Here is a 23,190-nt window from a genome sequence, read left to right as displayed (position 1 = left end):
TGGCTCTTGGCTTGCGCCATCAGGAGAGCAGGAGTGTCCGCTCGGGTTAATGTCCCAGTATCGATCCCGGCAACCACCGCTATCGAAAATGAATTACCGAAGCCTGCACAGCAGCGAATCCGTCATCTGTGTTCAGCCAGCCGGCCAGAGCGGCTTATTGGTCGCGGTGGTGATGGATGTTAACTTTCATTGCCGGTTCCTCGCCTCTAATTCACCGGGGTTTACAACCCAAAACAAGGGAGGAGAAAGTTTTATACTTATCACCGTGAACTTTCAAGTGATCTCTCTTCTTTTTTTTTTTTTTTTTTTTTTTTTTTTTTTAAGAACAACGCGCAGCGAGACACAGGGGTCACTTCAAACTACCTTCACAACAACAAGATAGGTCAAACGTTTCAGTCAATTTTTGTTTTACATTAATTTCTTGGTAATAATATTTCGTATTATTTCAGTTTGACCCGGAATGATATGAAATGCAAAGTTAACTTCTCTCCAAAAATATGCCCGCTCGCGTAAACACACACTCGTCTCTCTTTCTCACACACACACACACACACACACACACACACACACACACACACACACACACACACACACACACACACACACTCTCTCTCTCTCTCTCTCTCTCTCTCTCTCTCTCTCTCTCTCTCTCTCTCTCTCTCTCTCTCTCTCTCTCTCTCTCGCTCTCACAAACACACACAAGAGAACGAAAATTATAATAACAATAATATAAAAAAAATCTATGCATCCGCCTGGAGCCTGTTTTAATTCATATTGTATCGTCGCCGCACTGTTTTGGAATATTTAAATAAGCGTGTCCTGTGGCAAATACAATATGAAATATTAACCGTGTCGATATCTGCGGTGTGACTGGGGCGATGCCGCGGAGAGCCGCTGATTTATTACATATTAATATCAACAGCAAGTTGGCATTGACTTTACACGCACGCGCGCGCACACAGAAGCGCACGTTACAAACTATTTTGTAAAGACTTATAATATTATGGGAATAAATACAAGTATTGTAATTTCCACTGGTTTTTGCACCGTGTGTGTGTGTGTGTGTGTGTGTGTGTGTGTGTGTGTGTGTGTGTGTGTGTGTGTGTGTGAGAGAGAGAGAGAGAGAGAGTGTTATTTTTTAACCTCACAATTTCAGTGTTTTATGAGGCCTGAAGCGTTTTGTTTTTTATCTTTAAGCACTGCTGTCGTTTGCTGATCAACTAATCGATGCTGAACCCGGGGCTCCACTCGATGCACTTTTGAAGGGTCGATAGTTGCAAAAAATACCTCGTGTTCGAGGGGCTGAACTTAGGTCTTGTTATGCGTTTGACCTGTTCAACACATTATTATTATTATTATTATTATTATTATTATTATTATTATTATTATTATTATTATTATTATTATTTATCTTAATTGATTTGAATTCACGATTTAAAAATTCTCACTATTTCTTTTTCCAAGGGGTCAAGTCTCCCCGAAGCTTGTCTGTTTTCCCAGAAATCACTTGGACGAAGACACACTAATCTTTTCATGACTTCTTGAATGACTCCGCGGCTGATGCATCGGGCTTAATGTATTCTAAAGTATATTTACTTGAATCTGGCTATTGGCAAAAGTTAAGTAGCAGTGTTTAGTAATGTCGCATTGATCAGACCTCAGAGCAAGTCAGCGGGACGGGGCACTTCTCGTCTCGCTCCCCCAACACACACACACACACACACACACACACACACACACACACACACACACACACACACACACACACACACACACACACACACAAACACACACACAGACAACTGCAGATTTTCTGTGTATTTATATTAAAATGCATGTATTTACGCGTGACTATTATGTTAGATTATTGGAAGTGATATACTGTTTTCCCTTTACACAAGCGTGCAATGTGATGTGTGAGTATGTGTGTGAGAGAGACAGAAAAAGATTAAATGGGCTCTTGTAAACTGCCTAAAAGCTGTTTTTGTGGATTATATCTATCCAGTTGTTCCTTAGGTTTTTTGTGGAGTTCCACGACGTGCAGTGCGACCCCCTCCCTTTCCCCTAACCCCTTTCCTTCCATACATTTGGACTTTTGCGCGTCAAAACCTCAAAAGTGCTCTTTTTATTTCCTGCTCTGCGGACAAATGTGGCGGCCTGAAATGTTCGGACGGACACAAAAAACTCACAGGCGTGGAGCCGCGGTGTTTGTACGGCGTTTGCCTGCAGTTTGTTAAGGAATTAGTCTGCAGCCATGGATTATTATTTAGTCGCATTTGCATTTGAAAGCGCCCTGCAATAGAGGGCCGAAGTGATCAATAGCCCTGTTGCCATATTGAGCCATCCGCAGGGTGATCGATCGGCCAAAAGAATTGGGTATAAATCTTCACTTTGTCCCGGATTTATTAAAAAATAAAATTAAAAAATAATAATACAACGACATTAAAATATCAGGGCAATTTATATATATTTTAAAGATGTACGTAAACATTGATATTGGTGTAGCCCGCTTGTGTGTTTGTGTCTGCTTCAAAAATGTATATGCAGTATATTTTAGACAACGGGTAAAAAGGAAGGCCAAAGCTATACTCGATAATCATTAAACCAGTTTGCTCCGAGCCTAAATATATGAACAGATGACGCGATAATCATTGCACGCAGAAAAGGGATATAAGATTGGTCGTAAGGGAAAAAACTTAATAGTGAATAGGATCTGAATGTGTGTGTGTGTGTGTGTGTGTGTGTGTGTGTGTGTGTGTGTGTGTGTGTGTGTGTGTGTGTGTGTGTGTGTGTGTGTGTGTGTGTGTGTGCATTCGTGTGTTTGGAGAATAAAACAGATCTATCCTAATTAAAAGTTGACTTACATTTAATTCATTTGATTTCATGTGAGAAGGTTTGGGTTTTGGTCAGTCGGTCTTTGGTCTGTCTGCCTCAAGGGATGATTTGTTTCAACATTGTTAGTGCGATTATTTTCCGAAGGAAACAATAACAGTTTGACGTAGAATATAAACTGAGATGAATTTGTCATAAATGTCAATGAGGCCCCGCAGATGTATTTAAAATCTGACATGCTGTTAGTGAAATAACCATCACTCAGGTGCGTTGTCACTGCGATCAGTAGCGCTACTAATCACAAAGACATTCAATAGGTTATCGATCCGATCGGGCTGGATTATTTAAAAAAATGGACCGATTATCCCGCTATCTGAGGTCCTCTTGGACACCTAGAACTTCGGAGGCAAAGGCCCGTGTTTAAGTCAGACGGCTGTGGTGAAGAGAAAATCATATCATATCATATCATATCATATCATATCATATCATATCATATCATATCATATCATATCATATCACATCATATTCATATTCATATTCATATTCATATCATCTTTATATATTTTCCTCCAGACAAATTAGTACAACATTCTCCACAAGGCTTAATTTTTACTATTGAATGTCTTATGTAGTGAAAAAATGGAAAACCTAAAATTCTAAATTTATTAATCCTATCTGTATATGAACTGTGTGTATGTGTGTGTGTGTGTGTGTGTGTGTGTGTGTGTGTGTGTGTGTGTGTGTGTGTGTGTGTGTGTGTGTGTGTGTGAGCGAAATAGACATGTTTATCCCCCGTATCAATTGAACACATATGCTTCGCAATTCCACACACAGAAACATTAAAAAAAATATCCTAAGTCATAACTGCATGTTTTATGTGTGTGTGGTGTGCTACGTTCTGATATATTCTGTATATCTATAAACCTATATCTGTACAGTGTATCTGCACACATTTATGTTTGTATGTATATGTGTATCTTTGTTTACACACACGTGTTTGTGCATACATGCACAGATGCAGATCTTGCAATGTAAATGTGATGATGGCAATGTAATATAGCCTTCTCAGACGGTACAGAGCAGAGGCCTGGGCTAGAGTAGCTATACATTTATTGTATTTCATAGATTGTAGATTAGAATGATTATAGATTGTAATGTGTATGTATTATCTCACAAGCTACTTAAGAACATTATTCACTGTTCTTCTCCCACAGCCGTCCTGGTTTTAAACCACAGATTTTCTCCCTCTTAAGTACTGCTAACGCTGGATTTATTAGGCTTAAAGAATAGCCTACACATCTTCCTCAAAGGGGATCAGACATTAAGTGTAGATCAAAGGATAAGGTCTTAAAAACAGAACAATGCCTCCTGCACAACACTTATTCTTATTCCCTCGAGCCTTTAAATTCAGGGTTTCACATGGAGTATTTTAATTTGGGTTCCTACAGAAATATGTATTTTACAACAATTTCTCACGGCGTCACATTTTGCACTGCTAAATTTTGAAACCGGATTACAAGTCCGATCCTGTCCAAGTGTCATTGTCGGACAGAGCAGAGCGGGAAAACATTGGGCAAAGGCAGCGACATGAGTTCTGTGATATTGATTTTTTTTATTTTTTTTTATTTTGTGTGTTGTGGATACAGAAAGGAGGAGGCGTAGATATTTTTAAAGTTGAAGCTCACACTGGTCTGCTTTTGTATTTTTACAGAGACGGCTCGCTGTGTGAAACAGTGACACAGCTTCGGGGAGAATGAGGGACGCCGGTCTTTGTAACATTCACATACACAAAACTGAATCAGTGACCTGCTCGACCTCCTGGCACTTACTTAAAAAAAAATTGGGTGAGCTACAGCTGCAGTGTGGTTTTTGTATTTTATAAAACATAAATGCTGCAGAATACTCCTGCCAGCACTGTTTTTTTTTTTTTTCACTAAATCTTTTTTGTACATTTTTAGTGCAGCGAAACCTTACACACAGGCTCTGAAAGGGAAACACGTATCAGTCAGAATAAATGTGGAATCAAGTGCAATTGGCTTTTGCTTAATACCCCCCACCCACCCAACCCTCTTCCACCCACCCAACCGCCCGTCTCCTAGTGAAACTCCCACCCTCCACACCCGATAGAGCACCCGTTGCTAAGCGACAGGGAGAGATGGATTGAGGAGACATAGCGGATCAATTCTACTGCGAGAGTCAGGGAGGAGAGACAGGAGGAAAGGGAGGGAGGGAAAGAAAAGAGGGAGAAAGAAAGAGGAGAGAAGAGGGGAGGACAGAGTGATTGCGGTTGTATTAAGGCTGCAGTTCAGGCTGAAGATGTTCTTTTGAAACATTTATCTTTGTTAACTGTATTGTGCCTCTGAAAATAAATCCATCTCTACAGTTGTCCACCCTTCCATCTTGGTCCAAGTGTTTTACTTTAATACTTTTATCACTACAAATTACAGTCTGCACAACCAGTCCATGTTTAATATTCCCTCATTCAAAAGAGAGTTAATTGTATATTGCCTGCAATCTTTCTCTCAGACTCCCTCTTTCTCCATTAGTCACTGCCCCCCCCACACATATGCACACAAACATGCAGATGCCCGGCAATACCACATGCCCAACTCTGTGTGTTTGTGTGTGTGTGTGTGTGTGTGTGTGTGTGTGTGTGTGTGTGTGTGTGTGTGTGTGTGTGTGTGTGTGTACGTGTGTATGTGTGCGCAGCACATGTGCGTGTGCAGAGCTGGGTGTTGAGCGCATCGACTGTGTATCGATCCCACCACTCACCTCCCTGCAGTCAGCTCTTGTCCTACATAGCATGCACTGTCTGATTTCTCCCTTAATGGCTTTTATCCAGCTCCAATCTTTATTTAAACTGAAAAGTAGGAATTAGCACCCACTTCTGTCTTAGTCCTTTTTACCTTTTCTTTTTCCTGTCATTTCTGAGTAAAAAAATCACCAACCAATCCCCGTCCCTTCTTCCTCCTCTCTAGGCTGTGATTGCTTCCTGACAAAGTAGAGTAGAGTTACTTGTATTCCCTTTTGTTCCCAGCTCCAATATACGTGTCATATACTTATTTACAGTAACATATTTTTTTCCATGGCTGAAAATTAGTATTTCCATGATGGAGTTATCCACAGAAAAGGCTCCTCTGTTGATTCATCAATTAAATGTTCAGCCAATGAAACTCTGATCACTAGCTGTAGGTGACGAATGCTTTCTTGTGTCAGATGTGTATTTGGCATCCTACATTGCCATGGCAACACACAGACATTTCAGCTATCAAATGAGCGGCATTTATTCTGCACAGGCTACTTTTCATATTGATGGTCTCATTGTGATCAGCCAGCCACAGCCAGGGGAGGAACCCTCTGCATGCCGTCATCCCTTTCGATTTGATGTTATTTGATTTGGTGTTCATCGAGAGAAGTGATGGGAGAGACTCTTATCTTGGCCGAGCAGAAACAAGCTATTGCAAATAAGACACATTGGACTATCTGTGCTGGCACACACAATGGGGATTAATTGATCCCCTAATACCACAGATAAATCAATTCCTTCCTTCCGCCCTCAACTCGCCAGCCAATTAGATGGCCTTCCATTTGATCAACAGACCAGCTCTGACCAATAAGAGGAGAGCAGGAGGTTGACTGACAGTGGCCCAGAGGTGAGCCTGAAAGGAGGCTTGTGAGAGGGAGTCCAATAGAAAACAACTGGCAGCAGGACTGAGTGTGGGCTGTGGTTGTGTATATAGCCACAGACAGAAAGCAAAAACATGTATAGAGGTGAGGCTATGGCTACAAAAACAGTGCAAATCCTATGACTGTACCATGATTTCATCCTGTGAGATTTTAGAGTATATGCTGCTGATTTACAGATGTGACAAGCACCAGGATGAATAAAAAGAAATAAATTGAGTGATATCAACAATGCTTGAATTACTGTAATTTTATTCTGAAACGCATGTTTCAAAATTGTCCCGAACACAGAGGCTCATGAAGCTCTTCTGCTGGCTGCTCAGAGTTATGTGGCCAGTCAAGACATCAGCCATTTTCTCACAGTTACCCCATCTTATCTCCACCTCAGTTTGATCCATCTCCATTAGACTCTCCCTCACAGCCCACCAGCATTCTCAGTCTTTCATTTCCTTTGTATCACCCCTGCCCAATCTCTTGCCTATCACTAGCTTGGCATTTCTGTCTTTCCCACAAACACTGTTTTCCTTATACAGCTCATATAATAACCGGCTAAAAATATGCCTTCTTTTTTTCTTTAGAGTATTGATTTTGCCCGTAGCATTGTCTATGGAGAGAGTGTGAGAGTGCAGGGAGAAAGAGAGAGGGCTGAGGAGACAAATGAAGTAGAAAACAACTGGAAAAAGAATTACTCTCCATATGACAAATTAAAAGCAAACAAGTTGAGAAAAATAAATCCAAATGCCTTGTACCAGCCAAAGGAGGTGGTCAAATGTGGAGATGATGTTAAAATGATTATATGGCCTTTACAGTCACAGCAGACAGGGGCTCAGCTGGACAACTTCGACAAGAAACATTCATGAATGACAGCATGCTTTCACACCTTCATTGAAACATCAACTGAGGGAATGGCTTTTAAAAGATGGGTGCTCTTCATTTGAGGTTTCAGCTGGTTTGCATTGTTTGTGCCACGGAAGGAGCTCTCTGTTTTAGTAAAGCCCCCATCTTCCTGTCTGGGCTCTACTCTACTTGGTTGCAAAATCTTTCTTTCCAATGGTAGCTGCATTTCATGGTGCCTTTTTTCAGCTTTTTTGTTGCCTTTTGACATCACATAGTGTAAAAGCGCTCACACACTTTATGCATATAATAATAATCTGCTGAAATCCGAGAAACCTCACAATTGCAAATATGTTCCAGATCAGCTTTTCGGGGAAAATGGTTGGCTCTTTTGGCACTGGTGTGTAATGGGAATGGAGAGAGTTGATCAATAGGCTATTGATTGTAGCTGGCCAGAGTCTGGGGAATTGAGAGTGAGAATAGAGGGGAGTTGGGAAGGGGGTTGGCTCCAGGTTGACTTTTTAAAATGCTCTATTTTGGAGATGACAAATAGTCTATTTGAAAAGAGAGAGACAATGGCATAAGGCATCATAAAGACACAGAGAAAGAGTCACTGCATTTTGTGTTTTCTTAATGGGAAATAGATACCTCACAGCTTTCCAGATGTTACAGTGTTTTTTGCTTCACTTGGATGGAAATACAAAAACAGCAGGGACTGCGTTTGCATGTTTTCTCCCTGAAGAGGATTGATGCATAGAGGACCCTTCTATGAACTGACAAACACTTTGGGTATCCTGTAATTGAAATCACATTTAGCCTCACCAAATTTTATATAGCTTTTCATTGACAGCAACGTGTATTTGGGGCTTTTACACATTTCTTGGACAGTCTTTGATTTTTTTTAATAATGGCATCTTTTTCTCTTGACTATGGTCACCCAGATAAACCTTGGATGCAAACCTAAGCAATGGCCACAGTCTAAATCCCCACCTGCAAATGGGCATAAATTGGGCACAAACCTAGAACATAAATAAATGGACACATGGGATTAAGGTTTGGCTGTATTTGTTCTGGAAATTTCACACATTTGAGTATTCACAGAATCAATAAAGTCATGAATGTTTTTTCTGAAAATAAATATTTCACATTGTCCATGTCACATTAAAACATGAAAATATCCCTTTATTTTATGTAGGTTGAGCTGCTCAAATCACAGTGGAAACCACAAAGGAAAATAGTCTGGAAGACTCAGAATTTTGCAATCTGTTGAAAATACATTTCAACAAATTATTGTGGCAGCAGCTACTTATCACCTAAAATGCATTCCTCATTTGTTAATCTTTAAAAGTTATGTTTCAGTTTAACATACCCTGAATAATCAGCTTGTGAAAAGAAAAAAATATCGGGCAAACACAAAATGAGTACTAATTGTATCCCATCCTATCACAACTAACAAAACTGAATAGCGCCTGTGTAAACACAACAAAACAAGCTAGAAGAATTACTTCTGAATGATGCTGACTGAACTGCGGGCTATGGGAAGCAGTTAGAGGACTACTCTGTAAACACCCCTGAGAGGAACCTATACCTCAGTAAAAATTCGGCTGTAAATAATGTATTGAATGCAAACTTAAAGTCCACAGGGAGATATGGATAGACTCATTACTCTTTTAGTTTGCTGGCCTTTTACGTAGTCTGCACAGCTCTCAACAATCGACTCCAGATGCTCTCCCTCTGTTTTGATTTACAGATGCTTTTACCTGCGGATATTGTTATGGATATAGGTATTGTTTTTGGTCTTCTACACATTGCCCTGAGGTTTGAGGGCTGTTAACTCCACCACCCACATGCTTCGTGCCCTGTTAAGCTTGGTGTATGTGTATTTGTGTTATCTAGTTGAGGTGAAAATGCGGCCCGCATCTGTGTGTCCTGTCCGGGATGCATTGATCTCAAAGCAGGATGTCAAACATTTTAGCGCTGATTTTGTCCTCGCTATTGCCTCAAACGGCCAGGTTGTTAATGCATGAAAAATCGTTTCGTCCTATCTTTCCAAACTTATCTCAGCCTTCTGTCCAGAGCAACACAAGAATACCCCTCAGATGAAATATACACAGCAGTCCCGGCCCCCCTTCCTCCACCTCCTGTTTCTAACCATGTCCTTCCATCCTCTGTCTCAATCAATCTTTACGACACCCGGTTGCATCTCTCTAATGTTTCCGGACTTGACCGTATCCCCGTTCAAAAATTCTTAATTAAGCCTGTTCTGTATGTTTACCGTTGGGCAAATTACAATCTGACAGGGCTAATAAAACAACATGGGCGAGAGAATGCCGAGAGCATGTGCTATGACCCTTAGCTCCTTCACCTGTCTCTATCTCCACCTCGGCTTATCTCCTTCCATCCCCACCTCTTCATATCTCCCTATTTTCTACCTCACAGGATTTGAGGTGGAAAGGGAGGGGATGGGGAAGAGAAGTAGTCAGTTGGTACCTTGTTGGTCTCACAGTGGTATCAACAAGATTATTTGTTGAAAATGCTCACGTCATTATGCTGACATATCTTTGTAATATAATTCAACCTGCTTGCTCCTCATCTCTGATTATTAAGATTCATGAAGCTGCCTACCTACATGTCATCTCTTACAGATATGAGTCGTATAGCTGGCTTCACATCAGCATCTTTCTTAATTTAGGTATTGACTCACTCTGTGTTCTCACATTGGGCAATCTATATCTTGGTTTCTCTATAGTTTTGTACGGTTGCTTGAGGAGTGTCATTTGCTTCACGCTAAAGCATGATTGAAAGAGAGCCCGTGTCACAATGGTACCGTCAGCTGCTTGGTTTAAGAACAAAGCTTCTCATAGACCTGCAGCTCCAGAAAGGCATGTTCCTCTTGTAAAACCATAGAAAAGTGCTAAGAGACACTCAAAAAGATATTTTGAAAACCAGACTAACACACACAATATATTAAACCATAAAAAATGTACAATGCAGCACTGACTACAAAGAAAGGCATTTAAATCTAATCATCAAATTGAAAAATAATTTAAATTAAAAGATAGTGTCCCACTACAAGTCATTACAGTCAACACTTTTACATTCCAACCACTGGAGCTAATGAACATTCAAATTGATCCTCATTTTTACTTTCGAGTACACACCAGTTTTTTTGATTTTAAATATCATGGGTCAGGAGAATGAGTGTGGAGGAACAGATCTTCCACCGTCATACCTCTGAAAAAGCAAGTGCTCAGACAAGACCCATATTCGACTTCAACTATGAATAAACAAGGTATGGTGACCTTATCTGATGCGATATCTTTTAAGAAACAGACAGCTATATTGATGAAAATCAAATCAAATACCTTGATGACTCCAGAACAATATTTTGAAATGTACACACTGTGACTCACGAAGCAAAAGTAGGACCATAGTGTTGCAGTTGCTCACCAAATTTTTACTTGAATCAATCTATATAAGCTACATAGTGCTGCATGATATGGGCTGTAAGTTACAAGGACCTGTTGGGGTATTTTGTATCTTCAGTATGATAGGTAGCCTGCATAGGTAGGTAGAGTATGCTAAAATATATATGTATTTTCAGTCAATGTAATATAGTTTTATTTTTTTTATTGTATTATTTGGGGTAAATTAGAGACATTTTTTATCACCATGCTTTTGAAATAATTCACTCTGATCACTATTGGTTTTGTTATTTAAAAAAGCAATTTTTGAAAATGCTTTTTTAAATAACAAACAAAACTTGTTTTCTGCCTTCAAGTGGTAATTTGTTATAACTACTTACTAAAATCATTTTGAGTAGGTCAATTTTAATGTCTCATCGATTATCTAACATATGATATATGTTGGACATACATGAGAAAACATCTTTGAATGTACAAAAATATCTACTCATATTGGGAAAGACATGGATCCATACTCTGTTTCTCTATTTGATAATAATTAATACAAATTGATTCAAACAAAAAAAAAAAGAGTTCTTCTCTGTCTAGTGTTGTGGTAACATTAGACAACCTTAAAAGAATTTTCTCAAAAATTGTGTATTAGCAGTCAGTATTGAGCATGTATCAAATATATTTTGCAAAACATACTGCCATGGCTCCACCTCTACACACAGCTGCGCCTGTCATGGACATATGGTTGCGCTCGTCACAGGATGAATGGCTGCTCCATATAACCAGTTATTTCTGAGGGCTTATAAGCAAGAGCCTCAGCATCACTAGAAGTCGGGTTGTGCCACTCATTTTTGTCTGTCTGGCGCTTGAGTTAGTATGGGGGTTATACCTCTCACCCTCTTGTCTTCAGTCTGAATGTGGAGGGGAGGGGGGCTGTGCCTCCTGTTCTGTCTTTCTTCCCACCCTACGGTCAGTGACATGATTTCCTCCATGCCAGGTGAGACCCCCTAGCGGTTTGTCTGCCGGACCTTCCGAACATCACCATTCTACTGCACACAGTACCAGCTAAGTCCCCTGCCCTGATGATGGATGCTACCTCCCAGTACCGACCTTGCCTCTTGGAGTTCCCGGCTTTGTTAGCAGATGCCCTCATCAACCTATCAACTGTTCCGTTCATGTTTATGCTGATTTTGAGTTGCTGGGCCCAAAGTAAACGTGTTTTTTGAACTCCCTTTGCACACTCTCCTGTGTTGCGCTTGGGTCCTTACACACCCCCAATCGTGATACCAACACTGTAATATATAGGTAGCAAATTCCATTACCTATTGGAATATGATGAATTAGTTTCAGAAACATATCTCCTTTTCAGACAAGTGCAATGTAATACAGTTGTGCTTAAGCTGTCACTCAGAGCTCTAAATACTTTATACGCATATTCTATGAATTATTGGGAATAACGTGGACCGCAGCCAAGTCTAAACTATTCAAGCTACTACAGTGATGACTGCAGTTCAAAGGCCCTCCTATAGAAAACTGTAAGCTATTGGCAATTTGTAGGTTATGCTATGACTGAGGTCGACAGCATATTACATCTTTATGTTGCATTGCCTGAATGTGATTTTTCAGTGTACTAGGAAAAAACATATCCAATAATTTGAATGTGAGAAGGAATCTATGAGGTGAATGCCTGCAAACATCTGACTTATTCATAAAGTGTAATTCCAAACTAAATAGTGTAGTGGGATGGGGTCACTGTAAGTTTGCTGCCAGTAATGTAAGGCAGGGTGAATTAAATTAAAGCGGGAAATTACACTGAGCTACTGGTGAACACATATTCAACACAATGTAGATCGCATACTGTGCATTTATCATCCTTTGCTGCTCACAGAGTGGCCTGTGCAGACTATTAAGGAAGTGTTCATAATGTACACATATTGTGAACATGTGGATGGACAGAGAAAGTGTGTCATGTATGTCAGCTTCTGCTCCAGCCAGTGTACTTTGCATTACAGCACCTGACAGATGCAAAGCCCACAGGGATGGCACTGTTTTATCTTACACTTGGATGAACATATACAGCACATCAGAGGTGTAACAAATCCATTCCTGACTGCCAGAACCTTTCAGGAAGTTTCTGTGCCTGTGAACAACACATCTCCAGGTTTCCACACCTCCGAACTGACACACAGACATACATCAGCGTAGCCTCACACAGAATCGCACACCTCAGAGGGAATACAGTGCGAATACACTGTTGGATCAGCATGTTTTCTGTGTCTAAGTCTGCTGCATGTATCAGTGTGAGGTGTCTGTGTCTCAATGGCATCTTTAGAGTGGTTAATCAGAAGAGAGGTTGAGGAGAGTGTCAGGGTGTCAGGCACACTACGGTGAAGAGTCCTCAAGCCCTCTCTCTTTCTGTGTTGACACCTCTTAACCTCAGTCTATCATCTCTCACACTCATACACTCCACTTCTATTGACACTTACTACCCAGCAGCTCTCCAAAGACTCGAGAAGAATCCACTACAGTGATTGTCCATGTGAGGAGCACCTCAGAGCCTTTAGAGAGGAAAGAATTATATAATACAGTGACATACATATTAATAAGACTTGGCCATATTTAGAGGTTCTTTGTTTTTTTCCCATCAGGGATCTCTTTTAAACAAAGAGACTGAATGATGTGCTAATGCATTTGTCCACACTTGTCAGGAAAAAAAAAGAATCCTCATATGTATCATTTTTTTTTCACTTTTTGGCTCCTAGTTTCACAGAAATTGAATGGAATCTGTGTCCACCACTATTACTGGCTGGTGTAAATGGAATTGGGAGATCGAGGTCAACTAAGAAGAGGTCAAAGGTTATTGAGCAGTGGGTCTTGTTAAAATACCTTTTAGCCTCCTTCAGGGATATTATGTAATGGCTTTGGGAATAGGTTAGGTTCCAGGTTGGCTGTTTTGCAGTGAAGAATGGATGATATATGTCTTCTGCTTTATACCAGATGTATATTCATTACCCTCTCTAAAAATCAAGATGCAAAGGAAGTGCTGTGAGGTCAACAGGGGTCACTCACATTTTGAAAGATTCAGCTTCCACGAAACAACCATGTTACACACACGAAGCATTGTCAGGATGGTATTGTGTGTGAGCGTGTGTGTGTATCTGTGTACAACATGCTTGCGTAAATGTAAAACATTTGCAGCACTGACCGGACCAAAATGGTTGGAAGAAAAAGTGGGTCGTGGGGATCAATATATTGGACACATTTGAATATCAATACAATAGCACAACGTCTTCAATTTCAATTTTTAATATGGTGATAATAAGTGTATTAATTTTCATAACTTTCATTCAATAGACCCGGAATTTGAGTGATGGTGGTCCATTTTCAAACACCGAATATGTATCTCTCTCCTCCCTGATGACATTGATCATGCCCGTGCCTTTTCTCTCTCAGGCTTTGTCCTCCGGTTTCTCCTCCATTCCTTCCCCCACGCCATTGCACTGTAAAATTCATCTTTATTCCTCGCTTCAGCAAGCTAACTGTGCGCACTACCCTTTATCAGTCCAGAACTGTTAAATTAATAAATTGATATTGACGAGCTATCAGCCGGGGGGATAAATTATTTGGGAGCAGAAGGCTAGGGTCACATGACTTTTAGTACCCACAATTCTTTAATTATTCCCCACGAGAAGTACCACGGTACTGTTCATTGCTCTTCCCCTGTAGAATTGAGCAAACATGCACACACATAGTTTAAGCGCAATCATACACAAAACTATAAATATCCCCACACACAGTGGATTGCGGGGGCAATGGGAATAGTGGTGATCATTATTGCTATCATAATCAACATGATACAGGATGATAGCCAGCTGGAGATTGTATTTTTTCATTGTAGGTTACCTGCTTAGAGGGTATAGCACTAAGAGCACGCAGCACTGAATGCAAATTGTATAATATTTAGATTTGTGTTGCAGTGAGTGCAGAACAGGCTGCTTAAGTGCATTGTTAAGCCAGTCATATGAATCTCCTACAGCTGATAGTTTTCTTTTCAGGTAATGCATGCAAATGAAAAATGCAAACTTGGTGGGAGGTGAATGCTGCAAATGAAAGGGGCATGTAGGGATGACAATCATGGAAGTGGTCCTGTCACCCTCCAGCCATTGCTAACCTTTTAGCCCTGGCCATGACCTAAATGTCAGAGGTCACCCTCCAGGGTCAGTCAGGATCACTAGAGACCCTGACCAGAGATGCATCACCATGGTAACCCTCCGCTCACTACACATTGAGAGGTGGGGTGTTTTGCATTCTGTATGACTACTCCAAAACAGGTTGATCACATCCGTGCCTTTTCATCTGCCGGATTCAGGTTATCTGTAGTTGGTTTCCAGTGAAGTTGCACAAGGGCTGAGTAAAATCCAAAGGAGCAGGCATTAACACAGCACGGACATTCTGGTGTGATTATTGGCTGCTACAGATGTTTTACCTGCTGATGACTGCAGAGTCCCGCCTTGGCATCAGGGTCAAATGCGGGATTCCATGGCAAGAGATATTGGGAATGACTACAATTAATAATAAAAGGAAAGCATGAATACTTCAGCCATTGAATGATAACTGATTCCCTTCTAAACAGAGTTAAAATTTTACCTTCAACGGATACCATAAAGTGATAAATATATTCGCTTGCACTTTGCGTCATCTAGTGGCGGGATCAGATCTCCTCCTCGCTGCTCCCCCTGCCGCTGCGGCTTGTAAGGGGTAAAAAGTGGGGGGAGGACACCCCCACTAGGCTGCTTTTCTCTCCGGGGAGGCCCGGTCGATGCCTCGTCCCACCATATGTCTGATCGCAGCTGCCAATCAACAGGTCAACGCGACTCCGGGGAGGCAGACACTGGTGGAGAGAGATCAAACAGTGGACCTCGGGGATGACAGATGCAGATGAAAAAAAAAAAAGCAACAGAACATTGCCTCAAAGATGGTAACAGTACACTGGGAGGCAAATTATTGTTAACAGTAATCTGCAGAATAGCGCCTCGCATTCTGATCGATTGACTATTATGGAGCCTTTGAAGGCGAGGTAACGCCGGGCTATTGTTCATTGCGGGACACGACCATAAAATAGCAGCTGGTTTGGGGCTCCTAAGCCTTAAATACTGCTCTCTTGTATGCAATCATGCTCTTTAATAGATATGCAATTTGAACTCCTGCAGCCTGTCACATTCAGCCGCACCCGAAGACGAAAGGTTCAGACAGAAACGCAAATGGGCTAGTTAAGTAAACGGAGTCAACCAAATCTCCCCACCTCTCACACATACACACACACACACACACACATCATCATCACTCCCCAGTTGCTCGTTGCAATGGACGGTGCACTCAAGGCACACCTCGGTATCCAACAGGCTGATGTTATTAAAACGGTTAAAAAAAGAGAAATAAAAAACAGAGAATTAAATTAAAGCCGGATGGGGATCATAAATCAAAACATTTATGTTAGGTGTCAAAACTAGCTGGATGTTATTCGCCTAGACCGACACTTTGTTAAGGATTAATCAGATGCTTTACAGATCAGATACCCACATTAATCTCATCATCTGTCCATCACATCAGCCTGCATTTAAATGTTCTAGCTTCTTGTATGTCTTTGGCAAGAAAACTGATAAATGCCTCCGAGTGGAGTCTCATGGGAAGTGTGCTGGGACAAGAGTAAATGTTCATAATTTATATTATTTGCATTTCATCAACAACTGAGTAAAGGTATTTCAATTTAAAAAGTATTATTTAATATGTGATTCACGGCTTTTAGTAGATGCCTTCATTTCCCGTCACTTGCGTCACAGTAACGTGCCACGGCAGAAGCGATGAGGACAAAATCATTCCAATCCTCACGTGATTTGATTATTAAACACCCTGAAGGTTTCAATTATTATTAAAATTCCATTGAAGTTTTTTTTTGTGATGAAAGCTGTACATGAAATCAACGTCCCATGCCCATTGGTAAAATACTACACTTTTGAGGATCCTATTGACCTGTTGGCAGGTACAGGTTCAGTGTCTTACTGTGTTTTGCAAACTGTTGCATATTGAGTCTGTAGTCAAATCAATGAGATACATGTAAGCTAAAGGGAATCAGCTTTGGAATGCAACTCTAAATGTATTGTATTAAAACGGCCATAACGTTTCATCACCATCTCAGCAGGACTGATCTTCTTACCTCACTCTCTGCTAATCAGGAACAAATCTTTGTGCCTTAATCTACAGCCCCCTGCACCTTTCCGCCCATCTCATTAGATTAACAAAATGACAAGCACATACAAAACACACACACATATATACACACAATGGCATACACATGATTCAAACACTCAAGCAACCTTAATCATGATCCCGGTTTTTGTCATCCTAACATGGGTTGGACTACAAAGTTTGAATTTTTGACTAGAATGACACGATATGTACAGAATTTATATGGTGGTGTATGGAGAGTGTAATGGAAGTTCACTTTAAATACAATAATTCCATAAACTTTAATTGCAATCAACATGGATATTAAGCTACACTGTGTTAAAGGGGGTTTGTGTTATAGCAAAAATTGTGGGAGTGTGTGGATTCAGTATACATATTATTGCTAGTCTGTGTGTGTGTGTGTGTGTGTGTGTGTGTGTGTGTGTGTGTGTGTGTGTGTGCGCGCGCGCACAGCAAACATATGCAACCAAATTAAAGCCTTAAAGCTGGTGAATTGAAGAGGATTTGATGCAGAGACCAATTCATGGGAATTAAGCAAATTAGGTCTCCAATTAGCGGTTGACATTGAATAGGAAGATTTGGTAGACAAAAATTAATTAGATGGATTTGTCATTGTTCTAATGAACATCACTAGATAATAACTGTGGTGAATAACATCCCTATCTCTTAAGCTTTATCAGACTGACATATTATTTGTCTATTTATAATCAAATTTCATGACAAACATTGCCTTATTCAAATATTCAATAATTTGCAGATAAGAAGCCCACATGAGCTGTGACAAACAAACTTCAGAAAAGTCAATGTATGGGCTAATCCTATTCGGCTGGACCACTGTTGATGTAAATGCCAACCTTTGCAAGTCAGCGAGGAATTTCACTATTGATGTGAGAGCTGCATAGGTAGAAATTGACTTGATTTTTTCATAGCAATGTTGTTGGAGGCATCTTGTAATTACACTGCTTAAGACTGTTTAATTATTGTTGTTTGTGGTTCTTTTTGTCCTGTATTACGCTTTGGTGCCAGCTATTTGACAAAAATCACACACAGAGATGCAGATATTTGGCCTTTATATAGTAATAATTTTGCCAGGAATTTTGTCCCCTTAGTCAAAGGAAACTTTATGGCTGTTTTTTGAATTAGCTGCACATTTGGGCCCTGGACCACTAATCTAAATAAATGCAAAGTAAATCACAGTACCCTCTCACCCCTCCCTCTGTGCATCCTTCCCTTTCCTCTCCTTAATTCATGCCTGGCCTCCTGGGGTCCCTCTCTTTTAGCAGCAGCGGTTACAGATTACTCCGTGTGATAAGCTTCCTATTTCTTGAAACTATTTGGGATTTCTCAGATTATCTGGCCTCATATACTTGGGAGTCAGCTTTGGAAAGCCCAATTTTAGTCTCTTAATACAGAAGATTTGCACCCCGACAGCTTTGACTAATTAGCATCTAATCGGGTGGCATTTTAGCATTGGGCTCACTTTTAGTTCTATGCATGCAGGGGCAAGATAACACACACACACACACACACACACACACACACACACACACACACACACACACCACACACACACACACACACACACACACACACACACACACACACACACACACACACACACGCACACACACACACATACTCTCTCTCTTTGTCTGACACACATGGACAAATTAAGAATCACAAAGACCCCTCCTTCATTTCAGCATATATTCTTTAATTGAATGAAATGTTGAGAATACAAATGGAATATGTACTTAATTCAATGAATTTTCATCATATTTATTTAGCTTTTCTAAAGCCATTCAATCTTAGTAACCAACAGAACATGACATTTAATCATCAGTTTTGGTTTTAATGTCACCTAATCACCAACTTGTAGGCCAGTAATGTGCTAAAATGTCTCTTTAACTCAAAATTATTTTATGGCTGAATTGTATGTAAACAACCTCACTACACAAAATGGCTAGCTACTCTCACAGTGCAGAGGTGTGCAGGCCTGGGTGCAGCCCTAGATGTGCCTGTATACTGGGCCAAGGCCAGTGGAGTCTGGGAGCCAAGCAGGGAACAGGGAGAGTTTGGGCTTGAGGACAGCACCAACAGGTTGTTCTGTGGGGACGGGTCAAAATATGATGGTAGGGTGAGATCAGTGGAGATGGGGGGAGCTGTCCCACCACCCTGCGTACCCTCCGTCTAGTCCGTCGGCAGTGGTAGTCCCCATTGGAAAAGTCCTGGTAATTTGATGGGTTAATGGCCCAAAAGTGGCCTTTGCCATTTTCACTGCGGCCTGCTTTGATGAAACAGTCATTCAGAGACAAGTTGTGACGCACACTGTTCCGCCAGTTTTTATCCTGTGACAACAAAGTCAAAAGATATATGTTAGATCAAGTAACACCTGAAAACAAAGCCAAAGTTTAAACATACCGAGAATTTACAGTGAAAACAGTTGGATTTCAATTGTCTTGATACATCTTAGTAAGTCACCTTGTCCTGATTGCTGCTCAACAGGATAGCGTGTCAAGACTCCATATGATCTTAGCAACGCGCAACACCCCAAGTTACCTTTTTAGCACTTCAAACTAGCGATCAACTTTAATCCACTAGGCTATGTCCAATCTGGCGTTGCACCTGGTAAAGGCTGCAACAGTTTGCATCCTAGCAACAGGATTACATTATTTGTAAATTTGCCAACAACAAGATCATCTAGTGTCCCTCTGAGACTCTAATTGCCTAACAACAGACAGATTTCCTGAGCCAAGTAGGTTGCTTCACTTGTGAAAATGGCTGCTAAATAACATTTCAGAGGCTGAATTAACCACAGGCTCATTGTGATACGTCTTTCAAATGTCAAACAACACAGCCTGGTTACTTTTGAAATACTACTGAAGATTACCATCCACTGTATTCAAGGTTTTACGTTCATGATCTATTTTTCTGAGAAAGAAAAGAACAAGCTCTGAGTGCAAAGAACATACCTTGCTTTTGAAGTAAGGGAAGTGGTCCATGATCCATTGGTAGATGTCACAGAGCAGCAGTTTCTTCTGCTTCGATGCTAGGATTGCTTTGGAGATGAGCGCAATGTACGACTGGTTTGGCTTGTCCATCGGCTTGTCCAGACAGTCGCGAGTAGATGTGGTGGTGGTCACTTCCTCCTCCCCCTCTTCTGGTTGCTCTTCACCCCCCTCCTCTTCTTCGACTTTCCTTTTTCCAATGTCTGACTCTGACCTCTGTAGCTGCTTCTCCTGCACCTCCAAGCGAATCCCACCCTCTTTTGGTTTAGGATTCTGATGATCGAGCATGCTGTTCACTGTCTGCTCTACGGTACGACTTCCTGTCTGTTCTTCTTTCGAACCTTTGACTCCCTTATTGAACAGAAGGTAGTCAATGGTAAAGCTCAGTCCCAACCTTTCTCTGTTGCCGTTGCAGGTACTTCTTTCTTCCATCGTCATTTCTGAGTTGAAATGTTTCAGACTCATGAGAGGTATTAGTGGTTCCAAGCTAACACGCTGTTGGATTAAATGATAGGTAAAAAGCGTTACTTTGCTGCCCTTGTCTATCCCAGCATGGTTTTTGTAGTAAAATTTAAAGAACCCTTCCTAAATTGCTGCTTCAACGCTCCTTGCCTCTTTCGCCGAAGTCTTACTGTTGACAAGATCACAGATAAAGATGAGCCTCTCAACTGTTGTTAACCTTGACGCGCTCACTAGCGACACAATCTTAACCTGTGGAAATGACGTCAGTTCATTAGACTAAATACGGCGACTTTGTTTAGCAATACATTTTATTTGCCATTTTCTCCTCTCCTACGAACCTGGCGAACGAGCCTGCTAGATATCCAACAGTCTATCCTCAATCAGAGTTGTGCATCACAGTTGTGGAGGTGACTATTTATATGACTGCGAATTTATCCCTCACAGAAAGGGGCAAAGAAGGCACAGAGGAGGTCCACGCAGGGGGTCTGAATTGAGGCGGATTATTTTTTATAAACCTGAGTAAATCTTTGTAATTACGGGAGATTAAAAACTCAAGATTTAGTAAGACATGGTGTTCATGGATGCAGTAGAATCAAAGGCCTTTTAAAGGTTAGTGTCATCCTGCTAGTCATTTTGTCCATATTGATAGTGCATTACACAATTACAGAAGTGATTAAAGGTTGAATTAAAAGGTTGACCTCAAACTACTATAATTTGAAAAGAGCAAGATGTAGAGAAGTATATCGACTAAAAAATCTGATTGGGTTGTCACTCTTGTTAATATTTGTATTTTTAAATTATGGCTTCTACAATCTTTGATTCGTATATTTGTTAGCGAAATTTGACAAGAGATGATGTGAGCTATTTGTTACAGACACCGCATTTGGAAAATCAATCTTTGCAATGTTAATTTTAAGCGGGGAAATAGCACCTTTAGAAATTTAAGACACCATTACATGTAGAATTGGTTTCTAAGAGAAAGGTAAATTGTGTAAAATTATTGACCTCATTAACCTCCTTTTTTCCAGCTTTACTGTGTCACTGCTTGTGATAAGAGATTAGTGAGGAGTGAGCTTGTATTTGCCCTTTTACTTTGTATTGCATAGTATTTTATTGTGTTGTACTTAATTCTTCAATTTGTTAAATATCTTTACATGTTCTGACATAATCAAAAAATATATTCCCATGAAGAAAACTAGCATTTTCCTAAAAATGAAGAGTGATTGACAATGTTTCCACAACTGATAGACAGATGAACATTTAGGTAAAGCATTCTTTTCTGGGTTACACTTCTTTTTTGTGTATCTCCTACTACTTTTCTGTTGTATATTTTACATATTTGAAAATGCTAAGCTATAGAAAGGATTTTAAATTCTGTGTTCATGGCTTAAGTGGATGTGCATGATTTAAAATCCAATAGGAATAATTGTGATTTTAATTATACACCATCTCATCATGCATTGCATACTGGAAAACACAATCTGGATAAATCTGCTTTGATCTGTCTGATTTACAGGAAATTGTTCAAATGAGACTCGGGTTAAATCATGGTCCATATTGCCCTCTTCTGTTTAAATCCTAGTACAAGAAATTTACTCTGTAGCCAGTAGAAGGCACTATGTTGCATGTCAATATGTGAACTACAGTCTATTACTTAAAGGTACTTGAATACATTAACTTGAGTAAAACAACAAAGATCAGTAAGAAAAAACACGAATTAAACCATCACTTGAGACCAAATGCGCTGTTTTTTGAATTGATATAAAATGTGTGTGTGTTTGTGTGTGTGTGTGTGTGAGTGTGTGTGTGTGTGTGTATAATACATACCACACAGACTTCTTTTAGCGTTAATACATTAATTACATTAATTTAGCTACATTGTGCATATTAAGGCACAATGTTCATACTACCTATTTATCATCAATACAAATCCAAATGCGAAAAGAAAAGTAAGAATTTAATTGTACAGGGAAACACGTTTCTACACTGTACATATGACAATAAACACGCTGAATCTTGAAACTCAGAAAACTTTCAACCAGAGGCAAAGTCAGTTGACGTTTTAGAATCACTGTTGGTTTATTAAAGCTTCGCACTGCCGAGCAAAATCAAAATAAAACACACCATTATTACATGACACTGCGATTGCCTCAATTGATTTCTGTTTCCATGAGGATGGTCTTCTTTGCCACATATGAAGAGCTTTTGGAAAAGCAGAAATGGATCACCGGATGGAGTGTGTATTTACCCCTTGCATAACTAAATCAATGTTCAATCAAACCATGCAAAAATGTTAAATTCGTATTCAGCAAGTTGACATGCTTGTTGCTACTTTGCCGTGCAGAAACTGAAGTTCTAATAGCTTGTATGATAACTCGTCAGGGAGCACATCTCAGACAAAGCTTTCAATACGAATTTTGCGGGAGGTCGTACAACCTGAAATGGAGTTTATTCCTCGGACGGGATCTAATCGGACCATGCGATCCAGTCCACTTCACACGCCGTGCTTTTCATCGATGTTGATGAAAACCACTCTTGAAGACGCATTTTCGCAATACCGCAATATTATAAAACAGAAATTGCGGGGTTATCATAATAAAGTGTCTCAACGTGTCATTGTTGGAAACTGAGGCCTATTCTGGAATTGAGACCTGTCTCTTAGTGTTTTTAAAAAGTTGCACTATAACTTTAAAAAACAGTGGTCCCGC

At 40.3% G+C, this 23,190-nt stretch overlaps 1 protein-coding gene across 1 annotated transcript; it reads right to left on the bottom strand.

The window, feature by feature from the left end:
• Positions 1-18,867: 18,867 nt before the first annotated feature.
• Positions 18,868-20,841, bottom strand: foxq2 (forkhead box Q2). Its single transcript, XM_086162190.1, has 3 exons — positions 20,821-20,841; positions 19,985-20,371; positions 18,868-19,360 (listed from the first exon to the last, which is right to left on the bottom strand). Exons 2-3 carry the CDS (start codon positions 20,306-20,308, stop codon positions 18,986-18,988), a joined length of 699 nt encoding a protein of 232 aa, XP_086018316.1. The 5' UTR covers positions 20,309-20,371; positions 20,821-20,841; the 3' UTR covers positions 18,868-18,985.
• Positions 20,842-23,190: the final 2,349 nt, after the last annotated feature.

The sequence above is a fragment of the Fistularia commersonii genome, chromosome 16 (genome assembly GCF_037954325.1).
Source record: "Fistularia commersonii isolate RoL2024-O1a breed Wild chromosome 16, RoL_Fcom_v1.0, whole genome shotgun sequence".
Classification (NCBI taxonomy): Eukaryota; Metazoa; Chordata; class Actinopteri; order Syngnathiformes; family Fistulariidae; genus Fistularia; species Fistularia commersonii.
This window is presented reverse-complemented; position numbering and strand designations above follow the sequence as displayed.

Coding starts and splice junctions, on each gene's coding strand:
- foxq2 (XM_086162190.1), bottom strand. CDS start 20,308: ATGCTCGATCATCAGAATCCTAAACCAAAAGAGGGTGGGATTCGCTTG. Junction 19,361..19,984: donor TCCCTTACTTCAAAAGCAAG/GTATGTTCTTTG, acceptor TTGTTGTCACAG/GATAAAAACTGGCGGAACAG.